The 21134-nt window shown below is 38.0% G+C and overlaps 1 protein-coding gene across 27 annotated transcripts in view; it reads left to right on the forward strand.

Moving 5' to 3' along the window:
• The window catches only part of MAP2 (microtubule associated protein 2), a 314502-nt gene that overhangs the window by 221948 nt on the left and 71420 nt on the right, over nucleotides 1–21134 (forward strand). For all 27 annotated transcript variants that reach the window (XM_079134618.1, XM_079134617.1, XM_079134597.1 and 24 more), the window contains one exon: nucleotides 17921–18205. In XM_079134618.1, coding sequence (XP_078990744.1) covers nucleotides 17944–18205 — 262 coding nt within the window. In that variant the 5' untranslated portion in view covers nucleotides 17921–17943. The remainder of the gene's footprint in view (nucleotides 1–17920; nucleotides 18206–21134) is intronic.

The following is a 21134-nucleotide window of genomic DNA, read 5'->3' on the forward strand; positions in this document are numbered from 1 at the left end:
GTTGGTTTTGGTTTTGATTTTGGACCTGGGATTGAACTCAAGGGACTTAACCTCTGAACCACACTCCAGCCCTATTTTGTATTTTACTTACAGACAGGGTCTCACTGAGTTGCTTGGCACCTCACCATCGCTAAGACTGGCTTTGAACCCGTGATCCTCCTGCTTTGGTCACTGGGATTACAGGAGTATGCTACCATGCCCAGCTTTTTTGAGTTCTTTATCTAGCATTTCATGCACTTTGACATCCTTGGAATGGGCTACTATAGAATTACAAATTTGGGGAGGAGTCCTATTACCTTGTTTTTTCATGTTTCTTGTATTTCTTTGCTGAGATTTATACATATGTTGAGGTGGATCTCTTTTCCAGTTTTATGCAAAAACTTTCTTAATCGGCATCCTTCTCTTGATGTGACTTGGGGCATTGTTTGTTGTGTAGTGTTAATTCCAGTTGGACTTCACTGTGTTATCTCCCTGTAGTTTGGCTGTGATCAGTGGGTTTGACACAATACATACTGTATTAGACCTTGAGGGGATCCACTTTCTCTTTAGGTCTCACAAGAGTAAGGTCCCTCTGGTAATCTAGGTTGATATGGTGTAGACAGCAGGCTGTACAAGGTACACCCTTTGTGGTAACTCCGTCTGTGGGAGTGGAAATCCCTATCAGGTGGTGGGGATTTCTATGGGCACTGTTGATAATGGTTTTATTACTTGAAAGTGATTCTGATACTGGCTATTTCAATCATGGGAAAAGTCCTACAAGTTTTGTCTTCTATTTAGACACTCGTGAGATTCCTAGTGTTTCACATGTAAAGTGGGAGCCAAGACCAGAGTTCCCTTCTGTGGCACTCACATCCAATAAGGTGAGGTGTGTGGTAACAATGCTGAGGACCCTTGTGGGTATTGGGTCTACAACTGTTGTGTTATTTCTCTTTGCTCTTATTGATGTGACTGTCTAGGAATAAAACTTCAGGACAGCCCCACCTTGCTGTGCCTCCTTGTGGATATAGCATTGGCAGAGGGCTTATGTCTCACTTATGGCTTTCAGTTGAAGTATTCACCAACATTAAGGTAGGACAGACTCATCCTTGGAGCTAGGTGTAATTTCTCTCAACTGCCCTAGGAGTGCATCTTAGTGAATGAAGTCCTGGGCTGAGTCCTCAGTATTGAAAAAAGAAAAGAAAAAGGAAAGAAAGAAAGAGAGAGAGAGAGAAAGAGAGAAGGAAGGAAGGAAGGAAGGAAGGAAGGAAGGAAGGAAGGAAGGAAGGAAGGAAGGAAGGAAGGGGAGTGAGAAAAGAAATACAGCAGTAAGCAGCAACAACAGAAAAGAAAGGGTAGGAAAATAAAATATAGAATATATAGAATAAAATTAGGAGGTAAACAAAAGTAAAGAAAAAGAATTGTCAAAAAGCAAAAAAATAATAATAATAAAATAAAAAACCAAAGAAAAAAGAAGAAGAAAATAACAGTAAAAACAATAAACAAGAAAGGGTAAGAAAACAGAGTACAAGATAACCAAAAGAAAATTTTAAAAAACAGAATAAAGAAAGCAGGACAAAAGTGAATAGGAAGGAAAGGGGAAAAAAGAGAAAGATTTAAAATAACAATTATACAGGGTGGGGGGAAGTGGGGCAAAGTTGAGGGGTAATGCCCCCAATTCTTTCTATTTTGGAGGTGGCCAGGTGACCAGCAGGAGTGATTTGCGACTGAAGCTATTTGGAGTTCCTCTCAGCTGTTTGGCACATGGGAAAGGTAGCAGGGACTATGGAACTCGCTGGGGAGTGGTCTTCTCTGCAGTTCTCTGGGGCTGCATGCTCTAAGGGTCTGGCCAACACTGGGGCTGTGGCACAGTTACAAGTGAGCATGCCATGGGTGGAAAGAGAGGCCATGGAGCCAAAAAGGCCTGTCCTAGGAGGGGTGGTGGGCTCCATGCAGTCTAGCCGCCCACTAACCCAGAGGCCCCCAGACTTGGATACCATGCGAAATCTCAAAGAAATGCAAAGAAAAAATGCTATGACTGAACACGTTGTAAGGCCACATATACTTACTATATTTGGAATATCACTGTAACCCGAACATGTTAGAGGCAAAGCTCTAGAACATTTAAATATTCCTTATTTCTTTTTTCTCTCTCTTTCTTTTGTTTTTAATTGTAAGCAAATGGGATACATGTTGTTTCTGTTTGTACATGGACTAACAGCATACCGTTTGCCTAATCATACATTTACATAGGGTAATGATGTTTGATTCATTCTCTTATTTTTTCCTTCCCCCCCACCCCTCCCACCCCTCTTTTCCCTCTATATGGTCCCTCCTCCCTCCATTCTTGCCACCCTCCTTAACCCTAACCCTAAACCTACCCTAACCCTAACGCTAACCCCTCCCACCCCCCATTATATGCCATCATCCACTTATCAGCGAGATCATTTGTCCTTTGGATTTTTGAGATTGGCTTATCTCACTTAGCATGATAGTCTCCAATTTCATCCATTTGCCTGCAAATGCCATGATTTTATTATTCTTTATAGCTGAGTAATATTCCATTGTATATATATATACCACAGTTTCTTTATCCATTCATCAATTGAAGGACATCTAGTTTGGTTCCACAATCTGGCTATGGTGAATTGAGTAGCAATGAACATTGATGTGGCTGTATCTCTGTAGTATGCTGATTTTAAGTCCTTTGGGTATAGGCCAAGGAGTGGGATAGCTGGGTCAAATGGTGGGTCCATTCCAAGTTTTCTAAGGAATCTCCACACTGCTTTCCAGAGTGGCTGCACTAATTTGCAACCCCACCAGCAATGTATGAGTGTACCTTTTTCCCCACATCCTCTCCAACACCTGTTGTTACTTGTATTCTTGATAATCACCATTCGAATTGGGGCGAGATGGAATCTTAGTGTAGTTTTGATTTGCATTTCTCTTATTACTAAAGAAGGTGAACATTTTTCCATGTGTTTGTTGATTGCTTGTAGATCTTCTTCTGTGAAGCGTCTGTTCACATCCTTAGCCCATTTGTTGATTGGGTTATTTGTATTCTTCGTGTAGAGTTTTTTGAGTTCTTTATAGATTCTGGAAATTAGTGCTCTATCTGAAGTGTGAGTGGCAAAGATATTCTCCCACTCTGTAGGTTCTCTCGTCGCATTGCTGATAGTTTCCTTTGCTGAGAGAAAGCTATTTAGTTTGAATATTCCTTATTTCTGATATGTATATTTTTATTTGTCTTTTTATATCTTGTCAAAAAGAACTTTGGAATAATATACAGCTGGGAAGTATAGGATGAATAGCACAGTCACCTAAAAAATCCTTACACAGTTTAATATGGTAGATTGTTACCAATGAAGTCAGTGTTGCTAACTGGATTCTCTTTTTAGCTCCCACTGAGTCCTCATTCTCAAAGCTGGGTAAAAGAGATAGCAATAGAATAGATGTTGGTATTTTTGACTTCTTGCAAATCTCTCTGGCAGTTTCTAAGGTGGTGACTTCATTTACTGTCTCTGGTCTTAGTTTTTCAGTATGGGGCCAACCATGCACTAATTTTACTGCTGAAAATGTTCAATAAAAACCAAAAGATAAAGCAAGTAATTGGTAGTATTTATTAAACACTTCCAAGTTGCCTGGAGTTATTTTTTATTTCTGTTAATCCAGTACTAACAATAACCTGATTGTTTCATATTCCATGTCCATCATTGTTCATCCTGAAATAACAGATGATGTACCTGTCAACTTCCTTGATACTACTTGTTAATTAGCCATGGTGTGTGATGAAGAATGAGTTATCTTATTATAAATCTTAGATATTTTACAATCGACCTGGAAAAAAAGACGTGAAACAGATATTTGGCTTTCCGTTTAATTTTTTTTTTTTTTTTTTTTTTTTTTTTTTTTTTTTTTCCATTTGACCTTTTTTATTTTTTTTTTTTTTTTTTTTTTTTTTTTATTGTAAACAAATGGGATACATGTTGTTTCTCTGTTTGTACATGGCGTAAAGGCATACCATTTGTGTAATCATAAATTTACATAGAGCAATGTTGTTTGATTCATTCTGTTATTTTTTTCCCTTCCCCCCACCCCTCCCACCCCTCTTTACCCTCTATACAGCAGTTCCTTCCTCTATACTTGCCCCCCTCCCTAACCCTAACTCTAACCCTTCCCTCCCCCCCATTATGTGTCAACCTCCACTTATTAGCGATATCATTCGTCCTTTGGCTTTTTGAGATTGGCTTATCTCACTTAGCATGATATTCTCCAATTTCATCCATTTGCCTGCAAATGTCATAATTTTATCATTCTTTATGGCTGAGTAATATTCCATAGTATATATATACCACAGTTTCTTTATCCACTCATCAATTGAAGGGCATCTAGGTTGGTTCCACAGTCTGGCTATTGTGAATTGAGCAGCTATGAACATTGATGTGGCTGTATTTCTGTAGTATGCAGATTTTAAGTCCTTTGGGTATAGGCCAAGGAGTGGGATAGCTGGGTCAAATGGTGGTTCCATTCCAAGTTTTCTAAGGAATCTCCACACTGCTTTCCATAGCGGCTGCACTAATTTGCAGCCCCACCAGCAGTGTATGAGTGTACCTTTCTCCCCACATCCTCGCCAACACCTGTTGTTGCTCGTATTCTTGATAATCGCCATTCTAATTGGGGTGAGATGGAACCTTAGGGTGGTTTTGATTTGCATTTCTCTTATTACTAGAGATGTTGAACATTTTTCCATATGTTTGTTGATTGCTTGTAGATCTTCTTCTGTGAAGTGTCTATTCATTTCCTTAGCCCATTTGTTGACTGGACTGTTTGAATTCTTGGAGTAGAGTTTTTTGAGTTCTTTATAGATTCTGGAGATTAGTGCTCTATCTGAAGTATGATTGGCAAAGATATTCTCCCACTCTGTAGGCTCTTTCTTCGCATTGCTGATGGTTTCCTTTGCTGAGAGAAAGCTTTTTAGTTTGAATCTATCCCAGTGGTTGATTCTAGCTTTTATTTCTTGTGCTATGGGAGTCCTGTTAAGGAAGTCTGGTCCTAGACCAACAAGATGAAGATTTGGACCTACTTTTTCTTCTATAATCTGCAGGGTCTCTGGTCTGATTCCGAGGTCCTTAATCCATTTTGAGTTTAGTTTCGTGCATGGTGAGAGATATGGGTTTAGTTTCATTCTGTTGCATATGGATTTCCAATTCTCCCAGCACCATTTGTTGAAGAGGCTATCTTTTCTCCATTGCATATTTTTGGCCCCTTTGTCTAGTATGAGAAAATTGTATTTATTTGGGTTTGTGTCCGTGTCCTCTATTCTGTACCATTGATCTACCTTTCTATTTTGGTACCAATACCATGCCGTTTTTGTTACTATTGCTTTGTAGTAGAGTTGAAGATCTGGTATTGCAATACCCCCTGTTTCACTCTTCCTGCTAAGGATTGCTTTAGCTATTCTGGGTTTCTTATTCTTCCAGATGAATTTCATAATTGCCTGCTCTATTTCTGTAAGGTACGTCATTGGGATTTTAATTGGAATTGCATTGAATTTGTATAGCACTTTAGGTAGTATGGCCATTTTGACAATATTAATTCTTCCTATCCAAGAACATGGAAGATCTTTCCATCTTCTAAGGTGTTCTTTAATTTCTTTCTTTAGTGTTGTATAGTTCTCATTGTAGAGGTCTTTCACCTCTTTTGTGAGATTGATTCCCAAGTATTTTATTTTTTTCGAGGCTATTGTGAATGGGGTAGTTTTCCTAATTTCTCTTTCTGAAGATTCATCACTTATGTATAAAAATGCGTTGGATTTATGGGCATTGATCTTGTAACCTGCTACTTTACTGAAATCACTTATGAGTTCTAAGAGTTTTCTGGTGGAATTTCCAGGTTCCTCTAAATATATAATCATGTCATCAGCGAACAGGGATAGTTTGAGTTCTTCTTTTCCAATTCGTATCCCTTTAATTTCTTTGGTTTGTCTAATTGCTCTGGCCAGAGTCTCAAGAACGATGTTGAATAGAAGTGGTGAAAGAGGGCATCCCTGCCTTGTTCCAGTTTTTAGGGGGAATGCTTTCAGCTTTTCACCATTTAGAATGATATTAGCCATGGGCTTAGCATAAATGGCCTTTACAATATTAAGGAATGTTCCCACTATCCCTATTTGTTCTAGTGTTTTGAGCATGAAGGGGTGCTGAATTTTATCAAATGCTTTTTCTGCGTCTATTGAAATAATCATGTGATTCTTGACTTTAAGTCTATTAATATGGTGAATTACGTTTATTGATTTCCTGATGTTGAACCAACCTTGCATCCCTGGGATGAAACCCACTTGATCATGGTGCACTATCTTTTTAATATGTTTTTGTATGCGATTTGCTAAAATTTTGTTGAGAATTTTTGCGTCGATGTTCATTAAGGATATTGGTCTGAAATTTTCTTTCCTTGATGAGTCTCTGTCTGGTTTAGGTATCAGTGTGATATTGGCTTCATAGAATGAGTTTGGGAGGGTTCCCTCCTCTTCTATTTTATGGAATACTTTGAGAAGTATTGGAATGAGCTCTTCCTTAAAGGTTTTGTAGAACTCGACTGAGAACCCATCTGGTCCCGGACTTTTCTTTGTTGGTAGGCTTTTGATGACTTCTTCTATTTCAGTACTTGAAATTGGTCTATTTAAATTGTTTATGTCCTCCTCATTCAGTTTAGGCAATTCATATGTCTCTAGAAACCTGTTGATGTCTTCGAAATTTTCTATTTTGTTGGAGTATAAATTTTCAAAATAGCTTCTAATTATGTTTTGTATTTCCATCCTGTCTGTAGTGATATTTCCTTGTTCATTCCGAATTTTAGTGATTTGGGTTTTCTCTCGTCTTCTCTTTGTTAGTGTGGCTAAAGGTTTATCAATTTTGTTTATTTTTTCGAAGAACCAACTATTTATTTTGTCAATTTTTTGTATTGTTTCTTTTGTTTCAATTTCATTGATTTCAGCTCTGAGTTTAACAATTTCCTGTCTTCTACTACTTTTGGTGCTGTTCTGTTCTTCTTTTTCTAAGGCTTTGAGCTGTAGTGTTAGGTTGTTTATTTGTTGAGTTTTACTTCTTTTATTAAATGCGCTCCATGAAATAAATTTCCCTCTAAGTACTGCTTTCATAGTGTCCCAGAGGTTTTGATATGATGTTTCTTTGTTCTCATTTACCTCTAAGAATTTTTTAATTTCCTTCTTAATATCTTCTGTTATCCATTCATCATATAATAGCATATTGTTTAACCTCCAGATGTTGGAATAGTTTCTGTGTTTTACTCTTTCATTTATTTCTAACTTCAATCCATTATGATCTGATAGAATACATGCTAGTGTCTCTATCTTCTTGTATTTGCTAACATTAGCTTTGTGGCATAATATATGGTCTATTTTAGAGAAGGATCCATGTGCTGCTGAGAAGAAAGTGTATTCACTCTTGGTTGGATGGAATATTCTATAAATGTCCGTTAAGTCTAAATTATTGATTGTGTTGTTGAGATCTATGGTTTCTTTGCTCAATTTTTGTCTGGAAGATCTGTCCAGTGGTGAGAGCGGCGTGTTAAAATCACCTAGTATTATTGTGTTGTGGTCTATTTGGTTTCTGAAATTGAGAAGGATTTGTTTGACATACATAGATGAGCCACTGTTTGGGGCATAGATGTTTATGATTGTTATATCTTGCTGATTTATGCTTCCCTTAAGCAGTATGAAATAACCTTCTTTATCCCTTCTGACTAACTTTGGCTTGAAGTCCACATTATCGGAAATGAGGATGGATACTCCAGCTTTTTTGCTGAGTCCATGTGCATGGTATGTTTTTCCCCATCCTTTCACCTTTAATCTATGGGTATCTTTTTCTATGAGGTGAGTCTCTTGCAGGCAACATATTGTTGGATCTTTCTTTTTAATCCAGTCTGCCAGTCTATGTCTTTTGATTGATGAATTCAGGCCATTAACGTTCAGGGTTATTATAGAGAAATGATTTGGTTTCCCGGTCATTTGGTTCATTTTTAAAATTTTGTTTATTTATTTGTTTGACACAACTTGTTTCCTCCTTTATTTGACAATTCCTTTAGGATAATTCCTCCCTTTGCTGATTTGCTTCTTTGTTTTTCATCTCTTCCTCATGGAATATTTTGTTGAGAATGTTCTGTAATGCTGGCTTTCTTTTTGTAAATTCTTTTAGCTTTTGTTTATCATGGAAGGATTTTATTTCATCGTCAAATTTGAAGGTAAGTTTTGCTGGGTATAAGATTCTTGGTTGGCATCCATTTTCTTTCAGGGCTTGAAAAATGTTGTTCCAGGACCTTCTAGCTTTTAGGGTCTGGATTGAAAAATCTGCTGATATGCGTATTGGTTTCCCCCTGAATGTAATTTGGTTCTTTTCTCTCACAGCCTTTAAAATTCTGTCTTTATTTTGTATGTTCGGTATTTTCATTATAATGTGCCTTGGTGTGGGTCTGTTGTAATTTTGTGTATTTGGAGTCCTGTAAGCCTCTTGAACTTGATTTTCCATTTCATTCTTCAGATTGGGAAATTTTCTGATATTATTTCATTGAATAGGTTGTTCATTCCTTTGGCTTGTTTCTCTAGGCCTTCCTCAATCCCAATAATTCTTAAATTTGGCCTTTTCATGATATCCCATAGTTCTTGTAGATTCTGTTCATGATTTCTTACCATCTTCTCTGTTTGTTCAGCTTTGTTTTCAAGGTTAAATATTTTGTCTTCAATGTCTGAGGTTCTGTCTTCCAGGTGTTCTATCCTATTGGATATGCTTTCTATGGAGTTCTTAATTTGGTTTATTGTTTCCTTCATGTCAAGGATTTCTGTTTGGTTTTTTTTCAATATCTCTAACTCTTTATTGAAATGATCTTTGCTTCCTGTATTTGCTCTTTTAACTGTCGATTGGTGCGATCAATCAATGCTTGCATTTGCTCTTTCATCTCATCATTCAATGCTTGCATTTGCTCTTTCATCTCCTCGTTTGCTTCTCTGATCATTTTAATTATGTACATTCTGAACTCCTTTTCTGTCATTTCTTCTGCCATGCTGTCATTGGGTTTTATTGATGTAACATCTAGATTTGTTTGCAGCATTTTCTTTCCTTGTTTTCTCATGTTGTTCAGATATCAGTGGACCGCTGAGATATTGCAGATTTCCTCTGTTGATTTACAATGACCCTGAAGATTTCTATATATATCCCCTCTTAGCCTTCAGTAGGCTGAAGTCTTGGAGGAGGTTGATAATGCGGTGCTCCACAAGGAAGCTGCCTCTCTAGGAGTAGTGGCCTTCAGGTGGGGTATATTCCCTGCTAGTGGGCAGAGGTGCCTCCACTTGTTGACCAATGGTCATCCAAAGGGGACCTAGGCTGTGGGCTGAGGCAAGGCCTGTTTGGGCCTGAGCCTCTGGTTTTACTGTCCTTGTGGGAAACCTCACCCAGCAGGGAAGACTCACCCGGTGGGGAGGTCTCGCTGGTCAGTTTCCTCCTAGAGGTTCCCCTCAATTTACATCTACTGCCTGGGCTGGGCTGCCTTCCTCTGCAAAGTTTCCAGGGGCCCGGCCCTACCTCCTGGGCCTGGGAGCCTCACCCTTCGCAGATGAATCTCCTTAGGCTGCCCCTCCTCAGAGAATTTGCCCATAGGCCTGGAACCTTCGCTCCGCCCTAAGCCTGTCTCTGTGCGGCTCTTCCACCCAGAAGCCTCCTAGATCCTGGGACCCTGTTCTGCACCTAATCGCCTGGCTGCGTGGCCCCTCCTCTGAGCAGCCACCTGTGGCCCCGAACAATCGCTCTGAGTCCCAGAGACCCGCCACAGGCCTCTTCCTCCAGACAGCTGCCCAGTATGCCGGTGCGGTCACTAGGAGTCCAAGAAACTCACTTCGTGCCTCCTCCTCCCACCAACCACCCGTAGCCCGGGGCAATCAATCACTCCGAGTCGAAGTGACCCTGCCCGTTCCTCCTCCTTCTCCAGATAACCCCCCGGGTGTTCAGGAGCAGTCCCTCTGAGTGGCTCTGAATCCACGTGACCCGCTGCACGGGTCCTCTGGGCCACCGCCCGGAGCTCTGGTGTGGTCCTCCAAGACCAAGCGTCCCACCACGCTTCTCCTCCAGGCAGCCCCCCTGTGTTCAGGAGCTGTCACTTTAAGACCAAATAACTCACCACTCGCCTTCTCCTCTGAGCAGCCGCCTGGAGCGCTAATGCAGTCACTGTGAGTCCAAAGGACCCGCTGCGCTCCTTCTCCTCCTTCTCCTACTCCTCCGGGCAGGCCCCGGGGTTCAGAAGTGGTCAGGGTCCAAACAGCTCGCCACGCAGCCCCTTCTCTGGCAACCGCCTGTAGTTCCCGTATAGTCGCCCGAATCCAAGCGGCTGCTCCTCTTCCTCCTCGTCCTCAGGGCAGGCCCCGGGGTTCAGAAGCGTCGTTCTGATTCCAAACAGCTCGCCGCGCGGCTTCTCCTCTGGCAACCGCCTGCAGCTCTGGCGCAGTCTCTCTGAATCCAAGTGGCCACGCTCCTCTCCTCCTCCTCAGGGCAGGCCCTGGTGTCCTGAGTCCACACAGTTCTCCCCGCCTCTCCTCCCCCGGGCAGCCGCCGGAGCCCCAGTGGCTGTTCCGAGTCCCAGCGCTGTGCCGACCGGCCTCCTCTATCTCCGTTTAATTTTTTAAAAAAGATTTTTTTGTAGTTGTAGGTGGATAGCATGACTTCATTTTATTTGTTTATTTGTATGTGGTGCTAGGGATCCAAAACAGTGCCTCGCATGCGCTAGGCAGGCACTCTACCACAGAACTATAGCCCCAGCCCTTCAGCTTAATCTTTTAAAAATGTTATGTACCTTCCCTCAGGACAGCACAGAAGATAAAGAGTAGGAAAACAAGGTTACAGGCACAAATACTTAAGCTTAGAACTTTTTAGCATTTATAAGCAAATATCTGGATTCTACATAAACTTCTGATACTTTAAGGAACCAAAACAAGTTCCTATGACACTGATATGGATACTAATAGTGTAAGACTATTGAACCTCCATGAAAAAGCAAGACAGTATTCATGTACTTGACTGTATTGTATAACTGTTTTATTCGTTTGTTCCTCTTTGGATATGTAGCAACACAAAATTATAAGCCCAGTGTTTCTGTTGATCTGCTCCATTATGTGATGATAGAACATATCATAGAAAACATTCTAGAGCTATCTGTGCCAAGTGCATTATGAAAAAGAGATCTGCTTACCTGGTATACCATGAAACTTTTCTTTAGACTTTCTAAGCCTTCAGTGTTTTCCTTTCACCATTTTTGACAGTATTTAATGCTACTAATAATAACTATAATCAGTGACTGCTTCTGTGTTTTGTGATCTTTCTAATATTGTAAACCAAAGAAAAACTGTGTTCTAGCTCCATTGAGAGCACATAAGAAAAAACACCAAATAGAATAAATGGAGCTAGAACTTGAGGTTTTTCTGTCAAATTCTACAGCCATGAAAATTAAGTTCAAAATTATTCTCCTCCTGCCCATTGAGCTAGTGTTGGTCAAACATCTACAGCTGGTAGAAACTTCTTTTTTGTCTTTACCTTGAGGTGGAGAGTTGGTGATAAATTTATTCAACATTCAACAAATATTTGAAACCCAATTTAAATAAAAATAGTGCTTTGGTGATTTTGTGTATCACTATCATGTTTTGGTCATACACATCTTACTTTTGAACAACCCTTTTCAGGCTTTGAAGGAAAAATATGGAGAACTGATTTATTTTTAGGTAGGTAGAAAAATTGGGAAATGGCTTCTTTCTTAGTACAATGTATTTCAGATTTAGATCCTTAGTCCTGGATTTGTTCAAAAGAATAAACTCATCAGTAATTCAGAAAGATGGCAGAGCTGTCAGGAATTTTTTTCTGAGCATTGCTGCTTTGTCTTTATTCTCTTCAAAAAGTGGAGGAAATGTGAGACAGCTGTATCTTATTTTCTTGTCTACAAGGCCTGAGGGCATATGTGTTCAGGAACAATCTTTGGTATACTTAAACAGATATATCTATTTGCTATTTGCTCTTAAGAGCAGAAAATGTAGGGACTAGTAGGGCATATCAAACTACTTTTTTCATGTGCAATAATATCCGAGTGATCCAATGATAGATGAAGGTCCAAATGAAAGTACTTCTTTTTTAAAACCAGCTGAAAAGTGCATTTGTTTTAATGTGCACCCCAGTTTTATACCCTTACAGGAATCCAGAAAATCTGAGTTATTTGACCAGCTCCAATATATGTCATTTGTCCTTTTAAAGCTATCTTTGGCTTATTAGCAACATTTTCTTGGATGATAATTGAGAAAGTAGTATTCCAAGGAAGATGGACAAAGGAGAAACATTTTTTTGTAAAAACTAAGTAATGTTGTTTATTCTATGGAATCAGATTTTTCTGCTAGAGTGTGTTAATCTATAACCTGTCTGAAAGGTCTAAAATATTAAAGTTTTATAAAACAATTTATGTAGGAAATATGTCTATTTTGTATTTTCTTCACTTTATGTACATGATTAACATAAGAGCTATGGTATACTAAATCATATGTAATTTTCTTTTAAAATGCCCTGAAGTAAAATGTTGGAAGGTAATATGTGGTTATCACATACATTCTGGTTTCTGAAAAGATTTCATAAATTTTGTGATTAAATTATAATAAAGAACAGAACATAGTACCAAAGATTTAGAGTCAAGTAAGTGCCAAAATTTAGAATGAGGTAATTAAGCATTTAAACATTCTAATAGTTCAAGGAAAATGTGGGAACAGATTTATTACCTGATAATCTAAGAATTATCAGAAATAAGCAAAATATATATGCTCAAACATTTAATTTCTAAATTCCAATATAAATTAATTTGGTATGTAGATCCTTAATTCAAGGGACAATCATAAAAAGAAAGTTTTAAACAGTGGAGGCAGACATTTGGGCTGCCTGTGGGCAAATCCAAATTTTTTTCTCACACACACAAAATATGAATTCATTAGTATCTGGAGAGATACTCTAGCAAAATCCCAGGGTTTTGAAGCATTGAGCACATAATCTTAGGTATGGAAAAATTTTAAAAGCATACACATTTCAAATCTCAGTGTACTAGAAATCCGATAAATCATAACAGTGATAGTGGGTGGACAGACCTGCCTGCAAGCTACAGAATGGGTCTCTAAATGTGTTTTAATTAGCATGCTAGATAAAAATGTTACCTAAATAAATTGAAAATTGGGATATGTGTCCTAAAACAGAAGTTGAATTTTTTTACCATCTCCAATATGAGTCATTTGTCATGGTACCCAGGTTTTGTTTTATATTTTTGTTGTTCCTTCAACTCTTTTACTTGTTTTCTCTCTCTTCTATTGCTTAATGTTTCTTATCTAGAATTAACTAAGAGATTTGACTATGTGTAAGACTCGTAACTCTTGATACTACACCTTTTATCAGTATCAGAGAAAGTACTCGCTTTACTATACATTATTAAACATGTATGTATTAAATATACCTAAATGGTATACAAAATGGAAGAACTTGACACATATTAAATAAACTAGGAGGTAAACCATATACCATTTCAATTTGGAATTAAATCTGTATAAATACTGTTACTGTCTGGTTATTAACAATTTTAATGCACTGACATAAGATGATAAAGGCAGAATCTTTAGTAGGTTGGAAGTCTAATCAATGCAGTGTCATAGTGTGGCTTGGGTCATTGGAATAAAATAAGAATGACAGATCAACAAACATGAAAGAATCATATTTTTCCATCAGTGAAACTAATCAGAATGTAGCAGTGTCCAGTGGTCCACAGGTTGGGATAAAGCATGCCTGCTTTTGCCAGCAACAGGCAAACTAGATCTGAGGCTTATCAAGGGGAAAGGCTGGAGTTTTAAGGACTGAAAGTTTAATTTTCAATGAAGAGGTAAGTCTATCCTTAGAGAACTTTGATATATGAACAGGAAATTGTTTAACAACAAATAATAGTGACGATTGAAGCTCACCACTCAGGTCTACAACTAGCATTTCTGATAGCACAAGATGTTCTCCTAAATTTTGTTCCAACTGTATATCTTTATTGGGAAGAATACCAGGGCCTGCAATATGTAGCATGATAGTCAAGGTATGATAAAGTCAGAGACTGGGGATGTGGCTCAGCGATAGAGTGCTTGCCTAGCATACTCAAGACCATGAGTTCAATCTCCAGCACCATCACCATACACAGACACACCCACACCCACACACACTCTACATACACACATACACACACACACACACACACACACACACACACGAAAAATTCAAGTGCAATGTCTCATCCTGGTATGATTAGTAATTTAACCCTCTTAAGTTTCTTTCTTGGTCTTAGATTCCCTTGCTCACGTCATCCATCTAGGCTTTGCTGGGAGAAGAAAAAGCGATCAGGAGTTTCTCTGCTTGCTTTATTCAAAGCGGAGATTGTGGGGCAGATGCACAACAGTTAGGACCTGTTATCTCTTACAAACTGGAGAGTGGAGAGTCTTTCCTCTTACACAATAGGAAAGAGAAATATTATAATTCTTGGCACCTCTTAAGTTTCCTTTTATAGATTTGGAGATTTCCTATTGTTTCAGTTTTCTTACCTTCTTTAATTCCACATTCACAAGGTTTTCAAAGAGATTCAGGTAAAAATAATATTGCATTAGAAAGAAGAGATTAAAGGAGGCCATGATCACTTTTAATTAGAATGTAAAAACAATTTTGAATAATGAAGGTAATACATGACCCCAAAACTTTCATTTGGAATTTAGATGAAATTGACCTTCATGCCAGTTACATTTTGATAGTAAGTTTTAATTTAAAGCAAGCATCACCAAATAGTGTCTTCTTTGATTCAAGAAGCTGTAGTTCACTGTCGAGTCAATGTTTCCAAATTGTATTTTTGTCAAAGTAGTTTTATCAGAGAAATGCCCGTTCTAGCATGAAATCTTCTAAAATGTTTATGATTTAATAGATGTTTAGACTATATACATTTCAAAAGACCAAAAACAAGAAAGTGGTATCAGATGAATCTGTATCTGTTTTAAGGAGTATCATCTAAATAGTCTTATCAGAGACTCGGATGATACTTTTTAGGCAACAAATTTCATTTTTTGGTCATTGGTGGGGATAGCCATCTCTTTCTTCTTCCAAAATTAGTTTTTGTTTATTGATTAATTAGGGTTAAACAAATCCAAGATTCTAAAGCATTAAACTCGAAGGAATTTACTTTATGAATGTGTGGTCTCTTGAAAACAAATGATCCCAACTGTGTAAGTGGATACTGACCTACTAGCACTCACTCCTTTTAGACTTCCGCTAATTAGGTGCAAGATGACAATTTTTGATCACTGAGAAATCTATTCTAAAGAACCCTGGTGATGGGGGGCACAGCCAGATTTAGCAGAGATTTGTGAGCGCTCATATTGTTTTATTTACTGTCAATATCTAGTGGCCAGAATGCTCAGTTAAACATGGGCTAAAGAGCAATCCTGAATCTTGACAGATCATCTTGTAGATATTCACAAATGGGGGGGGGGGGGGGGTCCTGAAAATGACTCTGCAACTAACAGCTTGGGAGGTTTTGTGCATTGCTGTCTCCCTGAGACTGAAACATCCATCAGCACATCCAAAGCTCTCAGGTTTTCGGTACACACACTTGTGTAGCTCAGCATCTCCCAAGCTTATCTGACCACTTAACCTCTGTGGTATTCCTCCCCAAAGCACATAACCCAAAACTAATCATGAAAATTTCAGACAAATCTCATTAGAAGGATATCCTATGATTTATTCATCCAGTACTCCCCCAAACTGAAAAATCAAGGTCATGAAGGACCTACGGAGATATGAAAGCTAAATGTAATGTAGTATCCTAGATGGAATCCTGAGACAAACAAAAAGGACACTAGCTAAAAACGAGGGTGATCTAAATAAACTACAGATTTGTTAATAATAGTGTATCTATATTGGTTCATTAATTATAATAAATCTACCTTTCTAGTACAAGATGTTCAAAACTGAGGGAATTGTGTGATATTTACAATATCCACTTTACACATAAAATAGATTGTACCATATAAGAATATGGAAATTTTAATTCTGATGAGGGGAAGTTAAAGAAACTTCTGGGCCATTTGCTGTGCCTGTCTTGGGATGTTCATTCAGTCCTATGCAATATCTGGAGACAGATTTACAAGTATCTCTCTTTGCTGTACTTGACCACGTTTTCGAGTTACTAGTCAACAATTCCAGAAAATCTACTTAAAATGTTTTATATGTACTGACTGGTGTTACAATGACTATACTACAATCATGAAAATAATGACAAATGTCATTACCCAGCAAGAGCAGGACAGGGACTATGTCATGTCCTTATTTTATTCCATTTTAACTTTGTAACAGGTCAATAAACTAGGCTTAGTTGTCCTCATTTTACAGAAAACACAGCTCTCCTGTCGGCACCGTTCTCTGCACACAGTGACACAGGGATTCTCCCTGGTTTATCACAGGCCCTTCAACCAAGGTCTTAAGAGCTAACCTTCTACATCTTGTTAAAATATGTTCTTAGGGAGTATAAATGGGACCCATTTGGGAACTAGTTTGGGGAGAGTTTGGTGTTCTAATTAAGTTAGTTTTGATGAATGAACTCATCTAGCTCTTCTTGCTATGAATAGAAAGCGGAGAAAGCTAAGGATTGCATTGAGATTCACTAAGAAACCGATGCTTCTTAGGAATCTGGTAGAGAGGCTTACTTTTGTAAGTGCTTAATTTATTTGCAGTGCCTCTAAACAGAGCTTGGTCATGAGAGATAGGTTGTCTTAATACCATTTTTGTTTGCTTGTTTGGAGGTCTTTGCTCTGATCACTGTTTTGAAAAAAGTAAGGTGTTCTTAGTTTCCATCAGAGAGAGTCGTTTCCTGTGTTGTCACTTTTTATGGGCACAATAAACCATCAATGAGGCTATATCACTGGCAACAGTGTTCCAAACTGAGTGGTGAATCACCTCTCATCAGTTACATCTCTAAACTTAGTAGCATCAGCATAAAGAAAAGGTCGTGCAATATCTGCCATTCACTTAACATTTATAGAACACCTCCTCCACAGCTAGTTCCTCCTTTGCTATAATTTTCAGTTTCCTATTACATGTCAATGATTTCACTCTTTCAGATCTTATTTGACTTAGCATTGAAATAATGCCATGAAGTGGGGACATGGGTCTAATACTCTATCTTAATCCATTCTCTCTGTAAGATTTATGTTAATACAAAATGCCATTTCCTCTTTATAGATAGTTAAGAAAAGTTCATTGACAAATTAAGTCAAAGCTATCTTTCAGTTCACAGTATTTGGAAAAAACATAGCCATCTCCAGTTTGAGTTGAACATATTTGAAACTGAAATATTGACCACCGTCTGGTTTTTTTCGGGGGGAGGGTGTTGCTGGAGATTGAACCTAGGGTTCCATGCATGCTTAGCAAGCACTCTACCACCCAGCTGCCTCCCAGACCCCAGCCATTCCTCTTCCCACAGTTTTCTTCCCAGTTTTCTCACACTGCAGAGTTCCCTTATGCGGAAGAATTCTTTGACTCTACCACACTGTCAATATTCAATACCATGTGTCAATGGGCATTAATGAAAACTGTGTCCTTAAATGTTAAACATTAGATTTGACATCTGCAGTCATAATAGGGATCTTATATTAGAAGCATAAATATTTCAGAAATGGTCTGTAAAGACCAATGTCTCAAAAATGGCAAGTTCTTGATATTAAAAGAGGGTTCTTGAACATTATTTTCAACTGTTGAAAACCACTGAATTTGCTACACATTTTCCCTTTCTTAACACAACTAATATCAGATCAGATTTGCTCAGAGTAGTGACGACATTTTTTCTCTTCCAGTTGCAGGAGGAATTACAGGGCTTTGAAGAATGGCAGACGAACGGAAAGATGAAGCCAAGGCGCCTCACTGGACCTCAGCTCAGTTCACAGAGGCGTCTGCACATCCACATCCACCTGAGATGAAGGACCAAGGAGGGGCAGGGGAAGGACTTGTCCGAAGCGCCAATGGATTCCCATACAGAGAGGATGAAGAGGGTACCTTTGGAGAGCATGGGTCACAGGGCACCTATTCAGATACCAAAGAAAACGGGATCAACGGAGAGCTGACCTCAGCTGACAGAGAAACAGCAGGTAACCAAGGGATCCCTGCTCTGTGCTTTGTAGTCATTTTTGTCTTAAAGTGAATTAATTTGCAGTGTTGATCCCCTTTCACTAGTACTAGAGCTAAAATTTCAGTCAAGGAGGAGAAACAGATACCAAAATGGGAGAAAAATCATGGCAATTAGCCTGACTTTCCCCAGACTAGTTGTATTCTCAGTCTCATTTTTCTGCTTAATTTTTACTACCTTCATTTGTATATGCAAATGGCTCAGTGTATGCATATCATTTTAGCTCATGAAAAGAAAAAATTTAGTTTCTTTTTGATTCCCTCAAATAACATTGGACTTAAATTCAGTGGATTGATTAGCACATTTACTTTTGGGGACAGAAGAAATGTAAAATCTAAGCCTTCAAAGGAAAAAGCAAAAAGAGAAAAGAAAGGAAAGAAAACAAATATATATGTATGGATATAAGAACCATTTCATACTTCCTCAGATTTTTAAAAGAAGTAACAAGCAGATGCTTGAAAGAGAACATTAACATAAGTTACTCAGAAACACATCTTTTCAAAGTACGATTTCTGCCAGGAGTTTCCTTCACTCTCGTGGTATTATCATTAGTGCATAGCCACCATGTAGTACCAATGGTGTAGAGAAACATTAGCCTGCGCTAAAGTGTTCTTCATCATAATTTTCCTTTTTTCTGTAATTCAGAATTTAATGCATTTGAATTCAGTAGCTTGCAGAAAGCGACCTGCCGCCCAAAAGAGTGAGCCAAGTGCAAGTAGTAAGAAAGGCTGTCTCCTTCAAAATCATCCCTTGCTTATATCAAGATTGGTTTTCTATACTCCAGCAACTAATTTGCAATACAGAGTGACTGTACATTGTCTTAAAAAATTTTGCTTAAGGAAGAGGGGTAGCTCAGTGGTACAGTGTGCTTAGCATGCACAAATCCTAGAGTTTGATTCCAAGCACCACAATGCCCACCCATATATACATATATAAGTATATATATATGTATATTTAATATATGCTAATATATGTACTAATATATATTAAAATATATTTATACGTATATTTTATATAATAATATATATTAAATATATGCTAATATATATGTCTTTATAGACATGTATATATGTGTTAATATATACATATTTAAATTTTAATAGGGAACCATAGTAGGCATTTCAAATGATAGAGGAGAAATTACACAAATATGTAGTGTAAATTTTAAAAGTCCACTAAGTCAACAAACTCTTGATGAGCATTCTCTACACACAAGGTACTGCATTAGCCCCTATTCCAGGATGTAGGCAAGAAATGGTCCTTGAACTTCATGGATCAGATGCTTTCACAGCAATTAATTTGAATAGAGAGCACAGTGTGTTAAGTGCTAAAAAGAAGTATGTAAAGGTAAAATTGAAGAGGGATTATTTCTCTTTACTGCCAATATTTTCAACTTGTGGACTGCCAAACATATTCACAGGGGTGCAATGAGGGTTTTAAACACCCAAGGGAAGCACAGTGGCGCTCAGCCTCTAACACTGCATGAACTGTTAGCTCAGCATGGTTCAGAGTTTCAAAATTATATCACCCCTTTGAAGCCTAGAAATCTCTGCAAAGTTGTATTCTCAGAAACTGCTCTGCTAAAAAGCACGTTCCCTGCAGAAACTCACATGGAAAAGGAGTTGAGAAGCTATGCAGTACTCGAGAGGCCCATACGATACTCCCTATTTGCAAGACGTTCTAGTTCAGAATGAAACAAAAATATTATTTTTTCACATTTCTTGGTTATAGTGAAGATTACAATAAGATTATAAAGTATATAAAGTGAATGGTCCTAGAAGTAATAGCTATTAGTTACCATTAATATTGGTGGTAAAGATGGTATTATTGAAGACAGCACAGCAGGCACTCTTGACCAAAGAATATTGTTCTAGTATAATATAACTTGATGAGGGTAGGACTTGGGTGTCAGGAGCACTAGCTGAAAGGACGTTGAAGGGATGGCGTCATGAGAGGATGAGGGCATGCTGTAGCATATGGTTGTGAAGAAGAAAAGAGACCATGTGATAGACCAAGATTTTTCTCATTATCCTGTCTGGAAGCACCTGACATTACACCTGCAAACCTCAACACAGGTATCAAGTGAGTGGATGAATGAACATACAAATACAAAAGGAAGAAAGTCCTTTTTAAAGCAATCAGAAAACCATTGAAAAGTCTAGCTTTGTCCCTTGGATGCTCATCAGCTGACTCACTGACTTCTCTGCAGGCTTATAATGCACTCCAGGAAAAAAAAAAAAAAAAAAAATCGTCCATAGTGTGTTTGGTCATGCAATGGAGGACTAACATCATTTACTATTCCGTTTGTTTATGAATCTTATGGAAGTATTTAAGAGCATCACAGATTATCTATGTTCCAGGTCAGTGTGTCTTTCCCAGCTTCTTTGAGAAAATAATATAAATTAAGAAGAGACAAACATGTTTTTTTTCAAGTGATGATTTTAGGAACATTCAGAGTTAATTTTAAAGTCACATGTATCAAGTGAATCTCATTTTGGAGACATTGATTGCAAGGGTTTTATACGTATGTTCATAGTGACAGGTGGTAAATCATCAGCTGTGGGTTATTAGAGTTATGTTTTCAACCAAAACTTTGGGTGATTTTAAGCTAACCTCCCTCTAAATATAATAGGCCAAGTATTGAATCCAGAAAATATGTATGTGTGTAAAGTTGTAGGAAAAGGAAAATATATAATTTTGTTTCTTCAGATCTACAAAGAATATTCTAGTAATAAGTTAATGTGCAATTAAATTTCTCTCCAAACTCTAGTTTAATAAAATAACAATTCTTATCATTGATGTTTTATAGATAACTATTTCATAAATCATCTAATAAAATTCATCCAAGTAAAAGGAAATGATTTTGAATCTCAATGATGGCCTTTAAAAAT

The sequence above is a fragment of the Sciurus vulgaris genome (assembly GCF_902686455.1).
Source record: "Sciurus vulgaris genome assembly, chromosome: 3".
In the NCBI taxonomy this organism is placed as follows: domain Eukaryota; kingdom Metazoa; phylum Chordata; class Mammalia; order Rodentia; family Sciuridae; genus Sciurus; species Sciurus vulgaris.